Consider the following 26320-nt stretch of genomic DNA (forward strand, 5'->3'; position numbering starts at 1 on the left):
GTAAATGGAGGGCGCTAGTCCGATCATTGGCTTAGCAAAAGCTAAGGCAAAGAGCCCAAATCACGTGACTTAACACCGACGAATGGTTGACACGTTTTGCGTGAAACTGGCGAAGGAAAACTGTTTTCTTCCAATGCTTTGCTTTGAAATTTATCACGCGACTTGGTGCCTTTGCTTTACAAATGAAAGTCTTCATAACCTCCATCTTACCCTTTCTCGATGTTCTGAAACTGTCTATTACTTGGTAGCTGCATCTCCGCAAATTGCGGTACTTGATTGGGTGCAAGCGCTGCAGTAAAAATAAACCACTTTGTAAAAAGAAGCGTTCGTCGAGTGTCCTAAAAAGCTTTGAAAAAAAAAGTGCTACGAAGTGTTTTTACGAAAGGGGGACATGTGTCAGAGCTCAAAAAATATGTTTCATGAGTTTCCAAAAGTGTTCAAATAGTGTGCTTCAAAGTGCTCTAAAAAGGGGGACAAATATAAGTGTTTAATTTTCGCAGAGTAGCCATTGCTTTCCCTAGGTTTGTATGATTAGTGCAACATTAGGACACAAATAGGGGTTTGGTTCTCTCTCCTAGTGATTTCTCGACATTGAAAACCTCAACATATTATTTTTGGTCGCTGTAAGAGGGGAACATGATCCCCCCCCCCCCGTCCCACATTCTCTTAATCCGTGCTTGAAATGTACATGTTGTTTAAAAACTTTTAACTTCATATTGGTTAGATGAAGTGATAGCATGTAGTGTGAGTACGACTGTGCTGTTTAAACATTTGCACAACCGGAGATGACATATGCAAAAATTGTTCAAGAGACCAGGAAGATGGCGCAAAAGGTCAACAGCGAAATAGCCGTATTTACATATGACTCATTCCTCCGCTATTTTACATTTAAAAAAAACTGTTGTATTTATAAATGTTCCTTAAAAAAAATATTTTTTAAGATATAATTTAAACACACTGCTCTTAAAACAACATAATTTCATAAACGTATGCCCTCTGTAACATTCATTCAGAAACATTTCTCATTTTCTATGAAGATAATATCATCGCTTGCATTTTTTATCATCATTATTTTATGAGGCATAAAACAAGTCATTACAGTATTCATCACATGCATTTGATTCAGTTTTCTCACACAAAAGTAGATCTATTGTTTTTAATCTTGTTCTTCAATGTTATTTGATGCTAACAGGGATAATTGGTTGATATTTTGATACCTTGTTCGAAATGGCTGGTCAAGATTTTAAAATCGGGTGAATTATTCAAACTGTTTTAATATACAAAAACTTTTTTTACGTTTTTAAAGTATAAATTATTTATGACTTATGTGTCGAAAAGTAAAAAACAAATATTTAATAAACATTTTTTCGGCCCGGGAGCGTTTTTCTTAATCCACTTTTTTTCCTGCGAAATGGCATTTCAGACAAATGTTTTGTATGGTTTTTAAAAACTCTTAATTAGCAGCACTGGCCCAGTGAAACGGGGAATTTCGGGGGTGAAAACATCCTCCAGAGCCATTGGTTTTAACATAAATGCAAATCCATATGAAAGAAATTTTTTGATTAAAAAATCCCTGTAGAAGATGTTTTTAATCAAAAATCCCCTACAGAACGTATTTTTGATTGAGAAAAACCCTCCAGATGGTATTTTTGATCAAAAAAAACCCCTCTAGAAGGTATTTTTGATCAAAAAAAAAAACCTCCAGAAGGTATTTCTGGCTGCGCTAGTGATTAGCAGTTAGTTACCGCTCCTAGATTTTTCATAAATACATTTCGCATACATTTTCTGAAATAAAAACTTGCTCGTATTTTAAAAGCCATTTTATTTGAAAAAAAAAAAAAAAACCTCTCATAAAATGTTCAAGAAGACAGTAAACAAAAAGAAAAATATGAAAAAATGATGTCGAATAGAGTATCACCAGGATGCATACATCGTTCACGAGCAGACAAAAGTCTTCATGTCCACAAAACAAATTTAATTCTTTAGCAGTGCTTATTTTATAACAAAAGAAGTTCGGGAGCAAGCCATATAGTTATTAGAATTTATTTTCACACCTAAATGGTCCGGACACAGGAACTACGTTAGAGTGAACTGCATAGCAAATTAAGCCCTGCGACTGCTAGAGTCAGGTTAACTTAAAATAAATGTATTGCACTGGTAGCAGCTGCACTGGTAGCACTGGTGCAGCTTAAAAATTGCACTGGTAAACTTGCTGTAAGTACTAATTTTCAGTAAAATATTCAGGGTGATTTTCGTACTGTTCGAGTTTTCTTTGACTTCGTTTCTACCTGACATGTGGACAAGTTGCATTCGATTCCCCAATCAGATGTCTTCACGTTACCGATTCAAAAAATTATAGGGAAGTCAATATAAATCAGAGGCGTACGAGAATCGCACTAAATGTTTATTATTTTCCACAACTACAGTCCACTCCCGCTACAACGCGATCCAACTTACGCGAAATGGCTATAACGTGATTTTTTTCAAAAGTAATTTTTGAGCTAGCGCGAATTCCTCGCCCGCATCATGAAAATTTTCGGAAGGAAACCGCGGTGTGTAAGTTTTTTCGTGAAATGGACCTTCACCCCTTTGGCATCACTGAGAGCAGAAATACCCACGCCGTACTAGTCGTTTATCGCTTATACAAATAACTACTCATTTTCCGTTATTTTTTTCCATTCTAAATGCGAAAGTTAACGAAATTTGACGACACCTAAAGCGCTGTTTCAGCTAAAGTTGATGAAGACAGAAAGAAAAAGAGAACTTTTCTGCCAATTAAAGAAAAGGTAAAGCTTCTTGAAAATCTGAAGTTGAACCAAAAAATGCTTCGAAGGGTAGCACAACAATTAGGTAGGACGGTATAAGTGAACCTTCCATACGTACAATTAAAAGTCAAGAAAAGGAAATCGATAAAAGTTCACCGATTAATAGTATCCAAGCAAAATGCAAAAATTATGAAAATGGAAGCTGCTTTTTATTGTAACTTAAAGAAACCAGGAAGAGGGGTAATGCCACAAATGGAAACTTTATAAAAGAACCAATGAAGCAACTGTATTTAAAAATACATTAGAATAACGGTTTGATCACGCAGCATAAATCATCATCATTTTCACTTTTTTAAGTTACAAATATCATTACTGAATCAACTGTACAGTATAACTATAGGGCATTTGTTTTCCTTACTACATGCTATACGTACGGTACTGCTTTATTTTATGTCTTTCCTTCCCATTGATCATTATTTTTGTGCATCATAGCAGTATTTTATGCTGAATAAAAAAGTTTTTTTTTTTTAATACAAATAAAAATTCAGTTCTTAATGTAAGAAACAGTAATGTATAGTTAAGAAAAGGTTTTTAACTGTTTAAGATGGTGTTCACAAGTGTCTTAAATGATTGGTTATGTTTATAAAAGTTTTTACATATACCCTTTTTCACAACGCGAAATTTCGACTTACGCGACGGGTCTTGGAACGCATCCCCCGCGTAAGTCGAGACTCGACTGTATTTGAAAATTTCTAATGACAATCATCCGATTATCTTTCCCTTCGGATTTAAGTCACATGACGATTTGACATTTGATTAGTTAATCGCATACGACTTCTTCCACGTGGCTGGTCGAAAACGACATCAAAGGAAAATCGACCCGGTACGGGAATCGCATTTAGTCTCTCAAAATTAAGGTTTTGAGCTTGCGTGACTTTTGCGTGAACGCAAATGATGAGTGAACATTCGGATCCGCTTCTTAGGACAGTTCTCGGATAAAATCAAATTTATTTCTCTTCGGATGTCAACCTGTTTGTCTAAAATATCCACTCGCATCACGCATTGGATCTTCGTCGAACTCAGTCTTAATTTCTTTCATCAGTTTTGGGTTCGTCATTAGTTCAACAACCGTGTGTGCAAGAGCTTCAGCTATGATGAGCGTCGGAGCTTGGGCATCACTGGAACCGGCAACGGTGGCAAATTCCGGAGTGTGGTTGACTTCCCCACTTCCGATGCTGAATTCTGGTTGGATGCTGGGTACCACGTGAGACACGTTTCCTATGTCTGTAGAAACGGCAGATTCGCAGTAGCGACGGTCTTGATCTTTGAAAACAACGCCTAAGGATTTTTGAACAGAAGTAAATTTTAAAATAAAATATTTACCGTTAGGCAATAAGTTAAAAACTTAATAGCAACGTTAAAATTACATAAATCGAAACAGGAATGTCAGATACGTTTTGTGAAGGTAACTTAGAGATCATTTTTAAATGCCAAAAAGAAAACTTTATAAAGGAAAATACATTTGACAAAAACGAATAGGTGAAACAATTACCAATTTAAACGGTAGAAATAGCACAGCAGTCAAACAACCAGTGAGAAAATTAGAATCTTGGATGTAGGGACTCACAAGAAACGCAAACTGTATTTGTGCAGAAAATATCCAAATGGGAAAACTGGGCGCTGCAGGTTGAGCACCGTAGATTGAGCGCCGTCAATTGGACGCTGGGAGTATTGGGCGCCGGGAATATTGAGCGAGTGGAACATAGGGCGCCAAGACTATTCTGCTCCTGGAACAATAGGTGCCGCCCATCATTCTCCAAAGATCGCCTGAGAATGGGGTTTTAAGTTCTCATTTTCGAAAATTTTACGCACACAAAAGCTGGGCGCCCGAAAGTTCTCGGCACCCAACGTTCCGGCGCCCAATCTTCTCGGTGCCCAATTGACGACACCAAATCTGCGGTTCCCAATCTTCTTAGACCGAGAATATATGGAGTAAAACGCAACGTACAACACCGAAAGTACACCATATTTTTTACTCTTGACATAATTTCAACTTCTACTGATTCTTTCGATTCAGGCTTCTGAGTTGCTCATTATAATCGTTTGGTCACTTTTTGCTGTGGGAACTGCTTATTGTTCCTACCTCATCGCTTTTGTTGGGTGTATGTTTCTCCATAAGCTCATTTTCTGAATTATAAAAGGAGCAGCTATTAGAAACCAGGGCTGTTAGTGGGATGTTTCGCAAAACCCGAGATTGGGCTCACAAAATTTCATAAATTCCCTAAATACTGGATCTATCACTGACTCGATCTGTGACGATTTAACGATTTCTTTTAATGTTAAACTGACGTTGTTGAGAGAATGTTGTCTCTAATGTTGTTGAGAGAAACTCTTTCTGTTATGACATTACAGAAAGAGTTTCTCTCAACAATTTCACATTGTAAAATCAGTTCCGAAGCGTTCCTTGAAAATTATAGGCAGAAATAACAAAAAATAATTATAATAATCTGAAAAGATTCTCGCTAAAAGTCAGTAACCTTCCTAAAATTAACCTGAAATTTTTTAAATCCTTTCCAATAAAAGTCAATTCGGTTTCTGCAATAAATCAGGAACTTCCCAAGAACACTTTTGACATGGTTATAATTACAACTTGGAACCTTACTAACTACCAGTAGAAATCCTAACGGAAATATGGCCACAGCTTAAGCAGAACTGCAAGCAAACATCACACCGATTAGCTAACTTGCCTGTAATTTTTGCACAATTACAATATCCAGAGACATACACTGGTATGCAAAAATTAAGGACGAAGTCGAAAAACTAGCATATCAGCTGAACGAAGAGGCAGAGCGGACAGAAAGACCAATCAGGAGATTAGGTAAGGTGATGTTTGATAGCACATGCGCAGATATGCAGGCAGACGTAATGGGGGAGTGTCTGAGTAGTATAAAGCATGTTGTCGGTGTAAGATCAGTATTTCTGGCAAAGAGATTGCACGCCGTATAGCAGTTAAAATCACACCGAGTTGCTGCCTCAGCGAGAAATGGCGAATAATCAATCTGTTAGACAACATCTGGATGCTTTTACCCGAATCATTGGGAAGTTGGAGGAAGGCCGCAGTGTGACATGTGTGGCTGCAGAATTCGGAATTGCTCACAGCATCGTTTCACGACTTTGGAGACAATTTCAAACTACAGGAACAGCTATCCGGGGGTTCAGTAGTGGTCGTCCACGAGGAACCACACCCGCAGATGACCGGCATATTGTCTTACAGATCAGAAGAAACAGGCGGCAGACAGCGGGAGAAATCGCTAGACACACGACACAGGCGACTGGACGACCGATATCGCGTTTTACCGTGGCCAGAAGACTGCACGGTGGTGGTCTGTTTGCACCGTATAGGTTGCCCTATACGGTGTGTACCTCTAACGCCTGCCCATCGGAGAAGGCGTTCTCTGTGGTGCCGGGAACACCGGAATTGGAGAGACAGTGAATGGGGACGAATACTCTTTACAGATGAGAGCAGATTCAGTCTGAGTAGCGATTCTCATCGCATACTCATCTGGAGAGAGCGGGGAAGCCGCAATCATCCCTCGAACATCATTGAAAGGGACAGGTATGGAGGTCCCGGTGTTCTCGTTTGGGGAGGCATCATGCTTGGTAATCGTACAGACCTTCACATCTTCGACGCAGGTTCAGTCAACGGGACCCGTTATTGAAACGAGATTCTTCTTCCATATGTGCGTCTTTTTAGAGGCGCTATGGGTCCGCAGTTCCTTTTCATGGACGACAATGCACCATGTCATCGCACAGTAGCTGCCGAACAGCTCTTAGAGAGTGAGGATATTGAACGCATGGATTGGCCGGCACGATCTCCGGATCTCAATCCCATCGAGCATGTATGGGATTTTCTAGGCAGACGCTTGGCAGCTCGTACCTTACCACCAGTAACGATTCGGGAGCTTCGATTGGCGCTGCAAGACGAATGGGCAGCAATGCCTCAACAACTCATTGACACCCTTCATTCTCAGCATGGGCAGACGCTGTGAAACTTGCGTAGCAGTCGGGGGAGATCATATCCCTTACTAAAGACCGGATGTTTCTTGCTGGACACCCATCACAGGGATGTTTCGGCCTTCAGTCGCATTGCGCTCTATGCTACTTTTTCAATAAAGCTTCTTTTTATCCCTCTGATTTCTCTTTTAGTAAGTGTTGCTTACATTACACATGTCCTTACGTATTGGAGATTTTACGGTATTAAATGTGTTGATTTGGAAAGCTTTTGTACAAAGTTATATTGAAAAAACCGTCTCGTCCTTAATTTTTGCACACCAGTGTATTTCACCCTTGTTTGGGACTTACTCAGTCTGGGAAGGGTTTGGGTGAATCGAAGGCGAAACACCTGATAAAAAAGCTGAATATATTTTCAAACTGGTAGTTAAAAATATTTTTCACAGCAGTGAGAAGTCTGCGTTTATGAAATTTGTAGCTATTAAAGAAACATTTTTCACAAAAATACTTGTCTTTACTAAGAAAATGGTAAAAAGACCCCGTTACCCGGAAATAGTCTGTGTTTCGAATTTTCCAACAGTGCATATTTATTGCATAGGTTTCATTCGCGTGTAAAAGTTCTTCTTTTTTTAAATACAGTGAAACCTCGATTTTACGTCTCCCGAATCTACGTTTTTCCCGCATTTAATGTTTTTTCATCGAGTCCATCATCAGCCTTACAGCTATGTTAGAGTATTTCCTGTGTTTTATGATTTTCCATAGTTTACGTATTTTAACCCAATCCCTTGAGAAACGTAAAATCGGGCTGCACTGCATTTCAATGGCAAAATTATATGATTTCGGACTTGACACTTAAGGAATTTCAGCTAAGTAGTACACACTTAAATTACACTCCCAATTAGTCCGAATTTCTCACGCTGGGCTTTGTTATTGAAAAAAGGCCACTGTAATACCTATAGACTTACCCAAAGAAGCTGCGTGCTTCCCGAAAACTGAATTCAAAGTTTTGTTAAAAAGCATCCCTCTATAGCTATTGACTTCTTCCCGCTTCTCGCAGACATATGAACAATTGGCTACTTCTGCTGCAGCGTGGATACAGATGTCCAGTTTCCGTCGTAGAATGAGTAGCTCTCGTTTGGAAGGGGCACGGTAGCCAAAGCACATCTCAGCTTCTTGCGGACTGCTCTTGCGTATAACACCTGTAGTGTATGTGCAAATGTGTGTTTGTTACTGGTGATTGCATAAAATTGTTTAAGTACAGTTTAACGTCAGAGAGCATTTTTTAAAGTGCGCTATAAAAAAATTCAAAAACGTTTGTGGAAAATAATGGGCAAATAATGGGCTTGAATCAAATCTGATAAAAAAATTAAAATTAAAATAAAAAAAAACAGGAAGGTTTTCTGCTAAAAGTCACTAATCGTTTTGAAACAAACATGGAATCTTTCTGAAGGAATCAGAAACCTCCCCAATAAAAGTCAGTCACGTTTTTGGAACAAATCAAGAGTCTTCCGAGAAAAATTATATATGTTTATACAGTAATAGCAATGCTACTATCCTAATCTCTCAAGGAAAGCTCCTAAAGCATTTTAGCATCTATGGCCAAAGCTAATGCAGAATTGCATGCTATGGTATTTTCCGGCAAAAGCTGAAATACCCAGAGACTGACCATATTTGCCTGTAAGGGTAATAAAGCTGCAATATCCAGCAACTGCACTTTGCCATTAAGTGGCTGAGACAACACTGCTAGTAAAGCTGCAGTAACAAGCTTCTGGACTTTGCTCTCATTGGAACTTCGTTATCACTGCTAGTAAAGCTGCAACGCCCAGAGTTAACCTTCATTAGTGCTTAGTCAGTCCATTGCTATCTGCAATCCCCCTGCCCGTGCCTGCCGCGAGGGAGAGCAGGGGGATGCAGATAGCCATGATCAGTCCGAACGTGCCGTGCTTTACACAAAAGGCAAAACACTCAATAAAAAAACTGGGTATTTTTGGTACTGGTCGCTAAACATCATTTTTCCCAATAATGGGAAGTCTGCATTCGTGTAACTTGTAGTAACAAGAAACATTTTGGCAAAGATACTTGAACTTGATTTTCACTAGAAACTTGTAGAAACCTGTCAAATCCCGGACATTGCTCAGAAACAATCTGTGACGCATCGGGTTTTTTTTTTTTTTTTTTTTTTTTTTTTTTTTTTTTTTTTTTACAGTGCATAATTGTGGAATAGTTATGATAATTTTTTTGTAGTTGGGTGAATTCTTTAAAATAATGTTACAAATTCTGTAAAAAGTAATTGTTTTTATGATTAATTTGTTGTAATCTGGCTAAATTTAGAGTTTATTCTATTATTTTGCATCTAAAATTGTCTTAGTAATGTAACGTAACCTGTAAATAGTTTCTTTTAATGAATATACAACCCCTTTACATTCCAATAAAGTATATGGTCCCTTCAAATCTGAAAGATACGATTTGTGAATGGAATAAGAAGAAAATACGAGAAATTGGTAGGACGTAATCGAAAGTTCTAAATGAAATATTGTGGAAGCTTTTCGAGGATTTATAAATAGCCTCCGCGGCATAAAAAGTTAGTCTTGCCAACCTGAAATTACGCCTGTCCAAATGTAATTTGTTCCGCTGGGAAGTGAACTACCTTGGTCACATCATCTCTTCTGAGGGTGCACAAACCGATCCAGAAAAGGTATCTGCGGTCAAGAGTTGGAGTCGTCCCGAAAACATCCATCAGCTGCGAAGTTTCCTGGGGCTCTGCACATACTACAGGAAGTTTGTGAAGGGTTTTTCCAACATTGCACGGTCTTTGCATAAGCTGAGAGATAGCAAGCAAAAGTTTGAATGATTCAAAGAATGCGAGGATGCATTTCTACGACTGAAGGAAGCTTTAACATCAACGCCTATTCTCTCATACGCTCAGCCAGAAAAATCCTTCATCCTTGACACTGACGCGAGCCACGAGTGCATCGGAGCTGTTTTATCCCAAGAAGCAGACGGCAACGAACATGTCATCGCTTACTGGAGCAAATGCTTATCAAAGTCGGAGCGAAATTACTGCGTCACCAGAAAGGAGTTGCTGGCAATAATTAAAGTTGCAGAACACTTCTATCATTACCTCTACGGCCGAAAGTTTCTGCTTCGGACAGATCATGCCTCGTTGACTTGGCTTTTGAACTTCCAAAATCCGGAAGGCCAGATAGCCAGGTGAATACAACGACTCCAGGAATATGACATGGAGATCAAGCACCGAAAAGGGTTGTGTCACGGTAATGCAGACGCTTTATCAAGGATACCCCTGCCCTGAGAACTCCCACTAATGTTCCCGAATGTTCAAGAAACAGTATGGAACGACTAGTACTACTGCCTATCAGGTGACAGTGACTTCAACATCATCAGAACCTGATCCATGGAGTGACGACCAAGTTCGGAAAGATCAACTTGAAGACCCCGACATAAAACCAATTTTGGAGTTTATGGAAAGTGACAGTAGGCGACCAAGCTGGCAGACCGTTTCCATCTTCAGTCATGCAACGAAAGATACTGGGCTTTATGAAACTGACTCCACTTACGGGACGACATACTGTACCGAAAATGGGAATCTGACTATGATAAAACATCCAGGTGGCAGTTACTACTTCCCCGATCAAGGATTTCAGATGTTCTGAAGGAACTACATAGCAGTGCGACTGAAGGACATTTTGGTGTCTTGAAAACTCTCAATAAAGTTCGAGAGTACTTCCTCTGGAGCAAGGCGAAGGATGACGTGGAGAAGTGGTGCCATTCTTGTGACGCCTGTGCTGCCCGTAAAGGACCGAAGAAGAGAAGCCGAGGGAAGCTACATCTGTACAACGTTGGAGCTCCTTTCGAACGAATCGGGATCGACATCCTAGGTCCTCTACCAAGAACTGCTGACTTGAACAAATACATCCTTGTTTCCATTGACTATTTCTCCAAATGGCCCGAAGCATGTCCCATTACAGATCAAGAAGCTACCACCGTAGCAGAGACTCTAGTCCAGCATTGGATTTCGAGATATGAAACACCTTTGCAGATTCATTCTGATCAATGGAGGAATTTCATCTCTGCTGTATTTAAGGGCCTATGTCAAATTCTCAAAATTGAGAAAACTAGGACAACACCACTATATCCACAATCGAACGGCATGGTAGAGAGATTTAACAGCACAATCTTGAATAATCTCCCGCTTGTGGTCTCCTGAAATCAACAGGATTGGGACAAGAAGCTACCTTTGTTCCTGCTGGCATACCGCAGTGCTGTCCACGAGACTACCGGATATGCCCCATCTCAGATGCTCGTCGGACGAGAGCTTCGGCTATCTTGTGATCTCGTCTTCAGTCATCCTCCGGATGCGCCTTCATCGCCTGAGGAGTACATACAGGATCTCCAGGCCCTGTTGGAAGACATTTATAACTTCGCCTGGGAGCGAATCAACATCGCGGCGAAGAAGATGAAGACACGATACGACACAAGGTTCACTGGACATGAATTCCAAGAAGATAACAATTTTTGGTTATGGAATCCCATCCGACGGAAAGGTCTTTCTCCCAAATTGCAGTAGCATTGGAATGAACCCTTATAAAGTCCTTAACCGACTGAATGATCAAGTCAACCTAACCCTTTACCTTCTGATTTCGATGTTTTTGGTCCCATAGAACAAGAACTTTCGAAGCAATGATGCCATTCGGATGACGAATTGAAAGTTGCAACCCAACAATGGTTATCGGACATAGGACGGGATTTCTTTGCAGAAGGCATCGAAAGACTTGTACCACGCCTCGCCAAATGCTTAAATAACGGAGGTGGTTCCGTTAAAAAGTAGATCTTGAATGGAACTTTAAGATAACAACAAAGTTATTGTAAAATCTCAATTCTTATTTTGTTTTCTTGAGCAGTACAACTAACTTCCTGACTGATCCTCGTACCTTCACACTGAAAGCTGAAAATAAGTTACACAACAGCAAGGGTCCGCAAACCTAAAACGGTCCCCCTCGTAGAAGGGAAGGTAAAAGCTTGCGTAAAAAACAAAGTTTCTGTCCCAAACTGAGGCAAAACTACAAGCATATAATAAAGAGCTCAACTACGGCATGAAGATGCTGCAGTTTCCCTCTCATAAGCGATCATTAGTCAGGAATAGCTATAACCTAGCTCAAGTGGCACCAATTTCAACCAGTCAGAAATCTTTCTGACTGTTGGCAGGATGCAGCAGACCCTCATTTTAGCTGAGATTACATTTACGCTATTTTGGACTTACTAATACTTCCAGAATGAGATAAATATCGCCCAAAATCTAGTGACTACGCAAAAATTTCACTTTTAAGAACGTCCCAAAAATAAGGCACTTCTTACCACTGAGTCTCCATTTTCTGTCAAAGCACCGCCTCATAGTGGCGACGTTGTTGTAGCAAACCACTGCAGCATCTACTGCACTCTGACCACTCCATGGATCTGTTTCTGCTTTGGTAAAAAAATTCACGGTTACCTGTAAGGTTACGGAAAAGTTTAGTACGTCTCAGTAGTCTTATCAGTTATTTTCAAGCTATTAATTTGACTGCTGAAAAAATTTATACTAAATAGCGAGTAAAATCTAGTGGAAGTAACAAGATAAGATATACAGTAAAACATTGATTATCCGGCCCTCATTAATCCCGATCAATTTAGCGACCTTTAAATATTTTAAATTTATTGTGTCGCACAGTGGTTCAAAACGACAAAAAGGCGGAAAAAACTCAATAACTTTGAATATTCTCAAAAAATGCTTTGGAAAATTGTCAAAATTGTTGTGTGGTAATATTTATCTTCATGCTTGCTGATCGTATTCACTGCGAAACCCCGATTTTACATCCCTCGAATCTACGTTTTCCCCACATTTTACGTTTTTTTATCATCAGGTCCCAGCTTTTCCGTACACTAATAATATTAATTTAACCCGGATGGAAAGTTTTTTTATTTATGAATTTCCCGCATTTTACGTTTTCCCTTGGCAGTTAAAAAAAAAAGAAAAAATGTTTTTAAAATTAAGAAAAGTGTTTCCCTCTGTGCATTTTTAAACATAGTCTACTCTGTTGAAAGTTAATCCATGAAAACAGAAACGCTACTGCTCCATCCGTAGCTGACCTTATGGATTTTTCCGCTGCCAATGAAGATGAACAAGAAGAAGAGGAAACACAACTCGTCTCTTCTTTTAATACTTCATTTAAGAGCTTACAAATAGTGAAAGGTTATTTTCTTTATAATGAAGACCAGGAAAAAACCTTGCAAAGTATTTCAATCCTGGAAAATGCTGCATTTACTTTGGATTCAATGACCCATTATTACTGACTATTTTCCACCTAAACGCCCGGATTCGTAACTTAATGTGATAGAATGATCTAAACTGCTATGTACAACAATGTTCTTTTAGTAAAATATCGCGTTTTTACATTTTAATAGCGTCACCGTAGCAACCTTTATTATTATTATTTTTTTATTATTTGAATATTTCTGCTTTCTATACATTTCCCGTATATTACTTTTTCATATTTTATGTTTTTTTTTATTTGAATTGACGTTTTCCCATCTTTTACGTATTTTATGATTGATTCAGGTCACTGAGAAACGTGAAATCGAGGTTTCTCTATAGATCAAATTCATTTCTATTTTCAGCGAAAAATATAAATTAAATCAGTTGTATGCAACATGCAAGGTTTATTTATTGCAATTGATACCCTCAAACAGTATTTTCTGGCAATGTGGGCTAACTCAGGAAAACTTTATGCTAGAATGATTTCGAAAAGGAAATCAGAAATTTCAAACGTTTGATGATTTTCTAATTTCATTGTTTTATGAACAGATTGGTTATTTAACTTTTATATAGAATTCTGTATGAGTTTTAAAAATTTCTTTCTCATATGTATCTCCGTTAAAGATACTAAACCAAAATTGTTATTTTCAGATTACTACTGCATTGCATGTAGAGTAATGCTCCGCATTAAGCCATAACAACGTAAATCTGTTTTAAAAAAATCCTCTATATTTATTGATGAATGTTTCGAAAGCTCCAACTTTCGGAAACAGTAAACAAACGTTTTTAGGCTTTCCTGCAAAGTAGTTAATCTGTGACATACGTTAGTCTGGAGCATGTCAAATTTCATGACCTATCTCTTTGATAAAAAAAAAAAAGGGAAAAAAGCAATTCACCCCCGTCAAACCGTTACGGGTTATTTTCTAGTCTACTATATTGATGTTTGTAAATAACGAAAATCAAACAAAAAATTCTGCCACAACATTGGTCGCAGGTGGTCGCAGCTAAAATGTTGTTGTTTATTTGCAGGAAGGATTAAACTATTGATATATGTAAATTTTAGTCCACCGGAAGTCGCCGATAAAAGTATATTCAATGATATTATTCATTATATTTTTTAGAAAATAATGTTTGTTTATTTCAGGTAGTTTTCAATTCTGATGAATTTTTAATTTTTAATTACGATGTAATATGCATGCTATAAGTGTGAAAAACCAATCAGAAATGACTTTATTAAATTTTAATTCTCCTCATTGAGCGAATGAATTAAAACTGAAGTATAAGGCGTACATCCAAAAGAAAAAAGTAAAATCATAATAGTTCAACAATCTTGGCTTATTTTTGTAAAAGCGAATTTTTTTTTCCAAAAACTTTGACGGAGTAAGTTACTACAACTCAAGGGCTAAGTAATTACGGCATGAAATATTTTTCATTTTAAAACTTAAAATTGGCTTTTTTTTTCCGCCCTTGAACCACTGTGCGTCGGTTTAAAGCTAGGAACTTAAAAAATATCAACACAAGATCTCAACACAATTTTGAAGTGTTTTAGTAAACGTAGCGAGCGATACGCCGTAGTAATATTCGACATAGCTCTGCGAATCAGTGTAATGCTGTTTCACTATTCTTAAAAATATTTGCATCCTCGCCGAAGAGAAGGTTCACTTGACATAAATCATTGGTCGAATCGACGAGGAATGTCATGTAGAATTTTTCCTAATATTTATATTTGTAGAGCCGCTTCGCTTCAATTGGTAGATGGTAGGATGGGAGTAAAAAACGATTACTTTTTACTCTATCGTTGCAGTTCCTTCCAAATTATTCTGAGATGTCGCAAACACTTGGTAATAATTTCGTCAAGCAAGTATGACTTGTTTAAGTAAAACAATTGATTTTCTAATATCTAAACAATGAATGCATAAACTAAAAGTTACTGCTTTTGTGATAAATCATGTTTCGTAAGCAGATATCTTCTTTACTAATAACTAGCTGCGTTTCCCGGCTTTGCCCGGTCTATCATGAAAATAAAAATTGTGTCAAGTGACTTATGCTCAACAATCAGACTTAAATAAAAGAAAAAAAACGTCATGCAAAATTTCCCTTCCAAGCAATGATGACAGTATTAAAATACTTTTAAGAAATTAAAATGGAAAAGCTGGATTTAAAAAGCGTGACCATGGAAACATAAAATAAAATAAGTTTAAGAAATTAAAGTGTGAAAGATACAATGGATTCAAAAAGCGTAACCATGGAAACGCGAATATTAAATGGTTAACAACTTGAATGGAAATGGGATTTTTTGAACTTGATTTAAAAAGTTTTGTAACTTCTTTTCCTTTGCAGTTACAAGCTTACTTTTTCGACCAAGGGTCGAGTTAGAACAGGAGTAAAAAATGTGGATTTTTACAACGGTGTCAAAAAGAAAACTGATGGACAATTCCTAAACTTTTTATTCATTTTTTTAATGAAGAAAGTAGTGCCTAAATTTCAGCTAAGCCTATTAAAATTCGAGCTAATAACGCAAATAACTTTCGTCGTAATCAAGTTAGAGCATTGGAACAAATTACGTTGAACGGGGAAAATTCTACCCTTTCTAATGATATGTAATATTAATATATGCAAGTAATTTTTCACCCCCATACTCGAGAATTTATGTGAAAATTGGGCCTAAATTGGAATAAAAAAGAACTACTCGTCGATTTTTTTTCGAACTGGTCTACAAACCTTTCCAGTGCTAAAAGAAACATACTGTGAAAACTTCAGCGAAATTGGCCAAGTAGTTCTCTAGTTTTGCGCGTTCAAACAAACAGACGTTTTTTGGCGACTTCATTTTATACTATCTTTACTAATAATAAAGCTGAAAGTCTCTCTATCTGGATATCTGGATCTCTGTCTGTCTGTCTGTCTGTCTGGATGTCTGTGACGCGCATAGCGCCTAAACCATTCGGCCGATTTTCATGAAATTTGGCACAAAGTTAGTTTGTAGCATGGGGTTGTGCACCTCGAAGCGATTCTCCAAAAATTCGATTTTTTGTTCTTTTTCTATTCCAATTTTAAGAAAATGTTACTGAGCAAATTATCACAATGTGAAATAGTAAATTACGAAATTATCATAACGTGGAACCGCAACATGAACGAGCCATTTAACATAGCAAATTGACGAAAAATTCATCATCCATTATCTGTAGATATACAGCGAACCAAATGACCTAATTTTCTACAACGGGCAAAGCCGTGCGAGTACCACTAGTTTCACTATATTTGCAAATCTTGAAATTCAACGAAATTGTCTCAAATGCATGTTAAGCCTACCTCTTAAAGCATGGAGTTTTGGCATGCTTAAAGGCGTTAATTTTTACTTCGGATACAAGTAAAAAATAAAACCTTTGCAGTACAGTTACAGTTCATGAAAAAATCTAATTATTATGGTGTTACAACTTAAAGAATGCGCCTTTACTGCTGTAATGTTTAAATTAATTTTCAACTATGATTTATACATTCTATAGCAAAAAAAGTCGACGCACCAAGAAAGAGTTGTTAGAACGAAATAAAATTTTACATACTTGAGCGCAACATTGATAGAAGAAAGTGATTACATAATGGAAACAAAATGATCCCTTATTACTGGAAAACTCCCAAATGAATGAAGGTTTTAGTACCCTGTTGAGAGACATCTAGCTTGAGTGTACGAGGCGAGGCGATACAGTCGAGCATTGAGACAGAGTAGTCTCATTAAACGATGTCCTACGTCACCTCGTATCATTGTTAATGTAAACTCGCCACTAATTCGATTAGGCTGTCCAATTTACCTTCTCAGGAGTTTCTAGATATGCTCGATCGGTGACAAATCAGAGCATTACGCAGGCCAGAGAAGTTGATATGGGGAAGAGGAAGCCCCCGGAAACCCTTGCGGTGTGTGATCGAGCATTGTCCTGTTACAAAATGGCTTCTGGGAGCACCGTCATGAGTGCCAACACATGAGACTGAAGCATGACCCACACGTTAAGATAGGCTGTCATAGTGCTGCGAATAAATATTAGTGGTGAACTGGTGAACTATACGAACATGTGAATCTTGGCTACGTTCATGAGAGAGTGTTTTAATGAAATAAAGAGGGTTGCGTTCTAGGACCATATTTTCAATACAATGGTAGAACACGGTTTGATTTAGAACCATAATAGAAACTTCGAGACTAAACATGCCATTCCAAACTAACTTCGCTTGTTTGACCCTAAAAATGTCCATTATTTTAATAAATACTTAATTTGGACACATGATTATCAGACAATCTCTAACGAGAAATTATTCTGAGGTCTTACCATTGCCATATCGACGATGAGGGGATATAGCCGGTCTACAGCTTGGGGATGGGCCATCAAGACAACATCAATGCCTTTGAAGGCTCCTTTCTCAATCATGAGGATTTTACCGCCTCCACCTTCTTCAGCTGGAGTCCCGAGAACAACAATCTAAAGAAAATGTTTAAAATATCTTGTTGAAAATCATTGAATCATTGCTTCCATGAAAAATGATTAAAATTGCATTATGCCACGCTCAATGGAAAGATAGACCGAAATTAACCAAATGAGTATCCAGGAGTTTTGCCACTTTTCGGAATTTTCTCCCTGCAATAAAAAAAAATTCACCAATATTCATCGTCTGTTCGCCACTGATTTGTTATCGTCTTAACCAAACAAATTATTGACGCCGCAAAATGAAGTATTTCCTTATTCATATTTAATCTATCTTTTTCGAAAAAAAAAGTATAGCTATGGTTAAGAGTATATGAAAAACTGGCATACTTTTGATTTGTTAGTTGAAATAAAAATGTACTGTGTACTGTAATTTCGACTTTTAAGTGAAAAAAAAAGGTCAATCAATTTTTTATTTGTTGTATATGGTACCCTTATTTTTCATTGATAACATTCGTGAATGAATAAAAAGAAGAAATAAAATAACGGTCTACGATTTTCGAGAAGCATTTGGAATCTTGTAGAATATTTGCCAAGAGTGTATAATTTTCGGTGGTGGTCGGTCATGTGGAATTTTCGGTGTGTATAAAAAGCGTTACGGATGATAAAGAGTTAGTTTCGATTGAGAATTTGTACTGAGAGTGCATTAGCTCTGTTTGTTGCGAGGCATTTCGCTGTGTTGATTTTCTTATTTGGGAGTAAATAGGTGTGTAACCGTTGAGTTTACGGTGTTGTGTGATATTTGCTTAATTGCTGATGATTAATTTAGCAGTTGTTGACGATCTTTCCTGTACATAGTGTTAATAAATTTCCTGTGTGTTCTCAGGAACTGTGTCTTCATTTCAAGAAAGTTGAAGTCGCACCGGATCCGTTACAATAGGTTACTTTCAAAGGTACCTGTGCACCTCAATTCGCAACTCCAATAAATTATAGGGGGTGCAGCTGCCACTGACTAATGGCGGATGAAAAAGGTAAAACAAACAAATGCCGTAACTTTAACTTGCTTTGACGCTTTGTGAATGACAGTAATTTTTCATCGTGTTTGTGGGAAGCTTTCTTTTCTATTCTTCTGAAATTACATTGCACCACAAACTGTCTGAAGTCTGTAATTTACCCCAAAGAAAACACGTGGAATGAAATGTTTTACCTTTTTCTTTAGTATTGTTAATCACCGTAAGGCAGCGTATTCGAGCTCTGAAGTTGCGAATAAAGTTTTATCCAAATCGGAGATGGTCACATGACGACCACGAGGATTCTTACCATGGAATGACTCAAGTACAACATGGGAAAAAAAACATAAATAAATTTAAAAAAAAAAAGAAACATTAATTTGAATTTTGACATCTTGAATTAAAATTATGCTTTTCGCAATCACGAGTGTGTGTATGTAGGCGTGTGTGTTTGTGTGGGGGGGGGGGTTGTGTGTAGGGGGTATGTGTACGTGTGTGTAGGCATGTGTGTTTGGGTCTATGTGCTGGCATAAGTGTGTGGGTAGTTGTGTATATGAATGTGTGGGGGGGGGGGTATGTGTATGTGTGTAGACATATGTGTTTGTGTCTGTGTGCAGGCATGAATGTGTGGATAGTTGTGTGTATGTGTATGTGTGTAGGTGTATGTGTATGTAGGTGTATGTGTGTGTAGGTGTATGTGTGTAGGTGTATGTGTGTGTAGGTGTAGGTGTATGTGTGTGTTTGTGTGTGTGTGTTTGTGTGTTTGTGTGCGTGCGTGTGTGTGTGTAGTTGTGTATGTATGCGCGTGTGTGTAGGACATGGATGCAACCTGATGACGGCTTTCGCTATAGGAGCACAGCATCGTGAGGACCCGATCGACCGTGATGCTGCAGAGGGTGGCGGTGGGAAAATAAAATCAAAGGACATCAAAACAGTGAAGTGAGAACAATAAGCAAACGTGATTGCTCAAAAAAAAGACCGTAAATTGTATATAGTTATGGGTTATTTTTTTGTTTTTTTTTCTCAACTAAACATAAAATCAAGTAATTGTTCAGTGCTTACTTTTCCAGCTATTCCTTCATCTTCTTCCATGCATGTTTTAACTGCAATCCCAGCTGCAATTCCTATTTCTGCTATTAGGTTATGGCCGCATGCATGGCCCATTTCAGGTAAGGCGTCATATTCGCATAGAACAGCTATTGTAGGCCCGTCTAAAACAAAAACCTACCATTAATGATGAATTGCCACTGTCAAAGGCAGCGTCTTTATAGTCTGCTTCGCTTCTGCAATGACTCCATAACTTAATCTATCATTGCTTGAGAATGAAAAAGTCAAATCTCTCCATATACCTCATGATGTATAAGTACCTATACGTGCCCCCAGTTGTGTGATTGCATATGTGCTTATCTATGTGTTTCTCATATGCAAATCCACATTGTCGGTTCTTTGCCAAATCTGACACAGGGCATTTTGATGCGCAGCAATTCACATAGAGAAGAAGTTGAAATTCTGTAATGCTCTAAAACGTTTTAAATTAAAATGTAGAGTCATAAAATGGCTATTTTCCGCACAAACGAATTTACGTACCGTAACGGATTTCATAACATTTTAAAAACCCTTAAAAAGTGCATCGGATGAAATCTGTTCGAAGATTATGTAATACTGTAGAACAATTTTCAACATAATGTCTGGCAAGTTGAATTTTTGAGTTGTTTCAGAAGAAAATAAGCATTGTTGATTTCAAAACCTAGTTTTCCTCTACCATGCCAAGTTTTTCTCTGCACCTCATATGAATGTGAGAAAGCTCACTTTCTGCTGGAGAGTGTGTAGCATATGAACTCTATACTGCAATTCTACTGACAGAACTTTGTTAAATTGAAATACAGTGTTTCTTTTCCACAATATGATTTTTTTTATTTGTCACAAATTTTAGTGCTCTCATCACGGCCAAAAATTAAAGAATCTATAAAATGTATAATAACCCCATGTTCATCAATTATACAAAAATATTTTATTTTTACCATGTGCATGCAAAATTTAATGATTGTCGCGAACTTTATTTTGCTCTTATTTATTTATCTTATTTTATTTTACTTATTTATTCTATTTTATTTATTTTTATTTATTTATTTTTTAAAGCAATTATACGAATTGTTTATTATTCTCACTTGACCAAAGTTAATGTTTCTCTGATTTTTCAGATTTATTACGAAGGAAAAATTTCGTCGCCGTGATTACAAATCGTTTGCGTTCATTCAAGGCTTAACTTAAGTAGATTTTACTTCTAAAAAGAGGAGCGTAAAGTTACGTTTTTTTTTTTTTGGAAAAAAAACATCAACATTACCAAATTTAAAAAGCAAAACTTCATCTTAATACAAAATTTCTGAGTTACTAATTCCCATCATTTAAGGCTGATAAGAAATAGAAATAACTAACATTATACGATGTAAATAATCTTTATGATAAGCGTATTGGTGGATATCGGCCATAAAATTTAATCTTTATCACCGCATCCTAATCATCCTTTCTTTCTTGACCTTGCTGTAATATACTTTTATAATTATTTAATCAATCCCCAGAGTTAAGTACATTGTGAGACAATCCATAATAACAAAACTGAGTCAGCAACCAACCGTTGAATTTCAATGCAACCATAGTGCACGAAATTTCTACACGCTAGGTGAGGAGCGGGATAAACTTAATGTTGAATTTTACGAAGTCACTTTTGGAAATACAGTGGACGCAGGTCAATTGAATCAGTGTTTAATTAAATCAACCGCTTTAATAAATCCAATTACTTTATAATTTTTACACTAGTATCCACCCAATGGGGTGGTTTCCTTCAGTCAAAGGCATTACTTTCAGTCATTGAAATTGATAGAATGAGTAAAAAAAAATAACATGGACACAGAAAATACTTTTATTTTCCCAACAGTTATTTTTTAATGGATTTTTTAAAGTGTCCGATTTTGAAAACAAGGCCTGGTCTTTATGACGTCACAAATGATGCAATTTAGCGCATCTTTCTACCACGTTTCCACGTTATGATAATCAAGAAGCGAATTAAATATTGCGCTCTATGCTTGATATCAACCATATCGTTGCCAATACACGTGAGTAAAGATGTAAATTAAATATTTTGCTCTGTGATTGGCAACAATGAATGGCATTTCATCATCTGTGATGTCACACGATCGAAGCGTATACAATAAAAGCGCACACATTTCAGTAATTGTTTAAAAATATTAAACTTAAACAAATTATTTAAAAAATGGTCAGATCCTATGTTTTTAAGCATGCTCTTTCAGAAAAAAATACTTTTAAAATTTTGGAAACGACCACATTTCAAAAAGCTTGACATATGCGCCCCCACTTTTTTGATTTCTTTAAGTCATAGGTGTATTAGTAAGCGCCTCCCCCCTCCCCTTTTTACCTCAGGACTACACCCAAGGGCAGATCAAGCTTCTGGTTTTGGAGGTGGTCATTTCCGGAAGGGGGATCATAAGTGTCATTTTAGGGCATATATAGGAGTTCTGATGCGAATTTTTCGAAATATGTCTCACAAAACGCAATTATAGGCTATCTCTGGTCACTGAAAGGCGTTATGACTTCTATGATCCCCGCCCTTCCTCGTGTGGATCTGAGGCTAAATTAGGGTTTCCAATCCCGCATCGATTTCGATCCCGATTGTAAGGAGCCAATCCCGCGGGATTCCGCGGGATTGTCTATATTCTTCCAAAAGTTCGATTTTAATATCAAATAAAAAAGTTGTGATTTTTAAGAAGGACTGCTTTTGTTACTTGAATTAGTCTTTCTCGAATTCCGTACACAAAGTTGAATACTACAAAATCACTTCCCAATTGGCTACGATTGTTTCGTGTACAAAATTATGCTCTCAAAATGTCCGATGCATTTTAACGAACTATTGCTTGTATAGGATGGGTAGGCATATTTGCGCAAAAAAAAATAATGCGCTGGATAAAAACGCGAATGGCTCCACTACAGTTGGTTTTGCTGAAATTTAATAAATGTGAACATTTAGCAAAAAATCTCCAAAAACTTCTTGGGAGGGTAAGGGTTTTTGCTCAAAGACTGCAAGTTTCGGACGAAAAAGATGGTAAAAATATCAGCAGGCAATTTCTACAGATTAAAGAGCATATAGTATGAGATTAGGTTTTCCATTTCTTTCTTCTTCGGAGAAAAATATTGAACAATTTTAGTAAGTTAAAGGTTTTGAGTGTATTTTTAAACTTACAGAAGCGTTTTATCATTGCGTTTTGGCTCCTCTAGAGTGTTTTGCAATCTATAATACACTTTCTCTTTGTGATGGTTTTCAAAAACGTTAATAATTTTTAAGCGTTTTCTCAATTGCCGAAGATATGAAAACTAAAACCTCGAATTAAAAACCAATTCTTTTGCAAAAAAAATACTGTATTAATTGCTGTTATTAAATGGTTAGCCCACCGTTCATCATTTGAGACCTAAAGTTTTGCTTGCTGTTCTTACAGAGATGCGAGGAAAGTGGTTCAAATTTCAGAGGAAGTTAGTGAAAATATTCGTTTCATGAAAGGAGAAAATTTGAAAACGAATTGCATCGTATTGTTGTGGGATTGGACATCTTGCGGGATTTTACTTTCAATCCCGCGGGATTAATCTCGCTAAATATCATGCGGGATCCCGCGGGACACGGGATCGGGATTTCGGGATTGGAAACCCTATTCTAAATGCGCCCCTGGATCATGAACGTAACTTACCTTTCTTACTCTCAAAGGATGCTTTGAACGCTGTTGGCAATAAATAATTCTTCTGCACTTGAAATCCCCATTCCTCAAGAACTGAAGTGAGTAGATCGTGCGCATATTTCTCTTGAAAATTCAGCTCAGGATGTTCCCAGATTTTTCGGCTCAAATCGCCCAATAACAAGGAATTTTCTCGTATCACTCTGGAGGCTGTAGACGACATAGCAATTATGCAGCATTCAGCTTAGTTATGAAACATTATTTTCGTTGATTTGATTTAACGAACAGAATGTGCAATGTGATAAAAACTGGCAGAGCTGTTTTTGGAAAGGTTTTTGGGGCTATCTTCGCGCGAAACCTTATCTATTTGTTTTTCACTCGATAGCATCGTCTGAACAGAAAAGAAATATTATATAAATGGGTCAGTAAACTCACAAAATAGAACAGATGTTGTAGTGCTTCATTTTGATTGATAAAAAGTGGAATATCATCGTGGATGTCGCAAAAGCGATGAGTAATATGTCTGAAATAGGACGAGAGATTTAACTGGGACATATTTTGGTTGATTTAATAGTATTTGTTTTTGATTCAGCAGAAAGCATGGAAGTTGGGAATGTTATCACAGCTGCTGAACATGGAAATTCTACGTGGTGATAACATTCAAGTGAACCCTTTTAAGTCACTAATCTTTGCTCTTCCTCTTTAACCCTTTGAGACTCATAAGCTTTCCAGAAGAATATGGAGGGTAATCTATGTATGTACTCTCTATAGTGAAATCTATGTAAGTTGACCACTTGCGTACACTACATTAGTGGTCAACTTAAACAGGGTGTCAACTTACAAAGGTTGATTTATATGATAAGGGCTAATTTCGAGACTGAAAAAAGCGGTCAGCTTAGACAGGTGGTCAACGTACAAGGGTGGTCAGCTTCAGAAGTTTTACTGTATTTTGATTTTAAAAAAAAATATATATATATATGTATATATATATATATATATATATATATATATATATATATATATATATATATATATATATATATATATATATATATATATATATATATATATATATATATATATATTGAACAATAGTTCGTTTTATTTTGTTCAACTTTTTTTTCTAATTTGTTTACTTATTTGACTAATACTAAGATTCTGGTGTCTCAACAACATGATATATATATACCCTATAGCTAAGAACCACCCTATATATATATATATATATATATATATATATATATATATATATATATATATATATATATATATATATATATATATATATATATATATATAGGGTGGTTCTTAGCTATAGGGTATTTTTCGAAAGTTAAAATTTCATTGCTCCCACCCTCTTATCTTGTTTTGATGGACAAAAAAACAGCCGCCTGTGGGAAATTTCCCTTCAATCGGACAATTTCTAGGGTTGACTCAAATGCCTTAAAGTTCAGTCAGTAATAAATCGAGAAAGATGGATTTAAAAAGCGTAACCAGGGAAACACAAAATGAAATAAGTTTAAGGAATTAAAATGCGAAAGAAAGTAGTGAACAATTTGAATGGAAATGAGATTTTTTGAACTTGATTTAAAAGGACTTGTAACTTTTTTCCCTTTGGAGATAGAAGCTTAGTTTTGCGACCAAAGATCGAGATAGATCTGGAGTAAAAAATGTCGCTTTTTCCAATGGTGTCAAAAAGAAAACTGTGGGACAATTCCTTCACTTTTTAGTGATAGATTTGATGAAGAAAGTAGCGCCTAAATTTCAGCTAAGCCTCAAACAATTCGAGCTAAAAACGCAAATAACTCCCGCCGTAATTAAGTTAGAGCATTGAAACAAATTGCGTAGAACGCGGAAAATTGTACCCATTCCGACGATTTGTAGTATAATGTGTGCAAATAGTTTTCACCCCCATATTCGGGATTTATGTGAAATTTGGGCTTAATTGGAATTAAAAAAGAACTACTCATCGATTTTTTTTTTTTTTTTTTCGAACCTGTCTGCAAACCTTTCCAGTGCTAAAAGAAAGATACTGTGAAAATTTCAGCGAAATTGGCCAGGTAGTTCTCGAGTTTTACGTGTTCAAACAAACAGACGCTTTTTGGAGACTTCATTTTATACAATGTAGAGATAGTACATTACCTTTCATAATCCTTTTATAAGTGTTTTCTCACATTCACTCAACAAAAGTAAACGCCGTGTTATAGAAAGCACTGTATGCTAACAAAGTTAATAAAACTCGACAAAAAGTTACGTTTCTAATTAATTTTAAATACACTCATACATTTATGTGTTCGTTCAAAAATTACTCGGCTAAAACAGAGAAGCTTCTGGGAGATAGATGTAGAAATGATTGCAAAAGCGTCATGAACCGCGAGCGTCGTCTCGGCGAAAAAGCTTCGCCGCCTGAAAAGGAACCAGACGAAAAGTGAGAAAGCTGTACAAAGTCACAGGAAAAAGCAGTTTGAATAAAATAACACTTGTGACAGGAAATAAGGCCGTCAAAAATCCATATCTGCTAGAAAATTGTTTTTGAACTTGAAAAAAGATTTAAATAAAATAATAGTTTAAAAAACTAAAAAAACACGCTTTCGTAGCAAAATGAACTAAAAAGTGAAAAATAATCTTTCGATGATAGTAGTTGACCAATCAATTAATTTTAATGTAATACAAAAAAGCGTGGGGTGCTGTCTATTTACATTTTTGCTGGACAACACATGGAAGAAATTCAAGACAACTGATAAGAAGCACCCCACGCTTTTTTGTATTACATTAAAATTAAGTGATTGGTCAACTACTATCATCCAAAGATTATTTTTCACTTTTTAGTTCATTTTGCTACAAAAGCGTCTTTTTTTAGTTTTTTAAACTATTTTTTTTTCTGTTTTTTAGTCTTATGTTGGAGAATTATCAGGCAAAGTTTTTTTTTTTTTTTTTTTTTGTGCGGTATATGAAAATTTGAATCAGATTGGGACTTAATTGATGAAATTATTTATAAAACGAGTGCGAGGTAATATCTTAAAGTTAAGACAAGGGCACCCCGATGGGAAGCTACTGTGAGTCATCGATGTATGTTTGC

At 36.7% G+C, this 26320-nt stretch overlaps 1 protein-coding gene across 1 annotated transcript; it reads right to left on the reverse strand.

Annotated features, from left to right (window-relative positions):
* Window positions 1-3789: 3789 nt before the first annotated feature.
* LOC129230332 (xaa-Arg dipeptidase-like) lies at window positions 3790-23464 on the reverse strand. The gene is made up of 5 exons (XM_054864731.1): window positions 23257-23464; window positions 19565-19713; window positions 17400-17549; window positions 12150-12282; window positions 3790-4103 (listed from the first exon to the last, which is right to left on the reverse strand). The coding sequence occupies exons 1-5, from the start codon at window positions 23462-23464 to the stop codon at window positions 3790-3792; spliced, it is 954 nt and encodes a 317-aa protein (XP_054720706.1).
* Between the last annotated feature and the right edge of the window lie 2856 nt (window positions 23465-26320).

This window comes from Uloborus diversus, chromosome 9, assembly GCF_026930045.1.
Source record: "Uloborus diversus isolate 005 chromosome 9, Udiv.v.3.1, whole genome shotgun sequence".
Lineage (NCBI taxonomy): Eukaryota > Metazoa > Arthropoda > Arachnida > Araneae > Uloboridae > Uloborus > Uloborus diversus.

Bases quoted from the DNA above. Each gene is read 5' to 3' on its own strand.
- LOC129230332 (XM_054864731.1), bottom strand. From the start codon at position 23,464: ATGTCGTCTACAGCCTCCAGAGTGATACGAGAAAATTCCTTGTTATTG. The intron at 19,714-23,256 runs GTAAGTTACGTT...TTTTTGTTTTAG, and splicing joins ATCCTTTGAGAGTAAGAAAG to ACGGGCCTACAATAGCTGTT. The intron at 12,283-17,399 runs GTAAGACCTCAG...GTAACCTTACAG, and splicing joins TCATCGTCGATATGGCAATG to GTAACCGTGAATTTTTTTAC.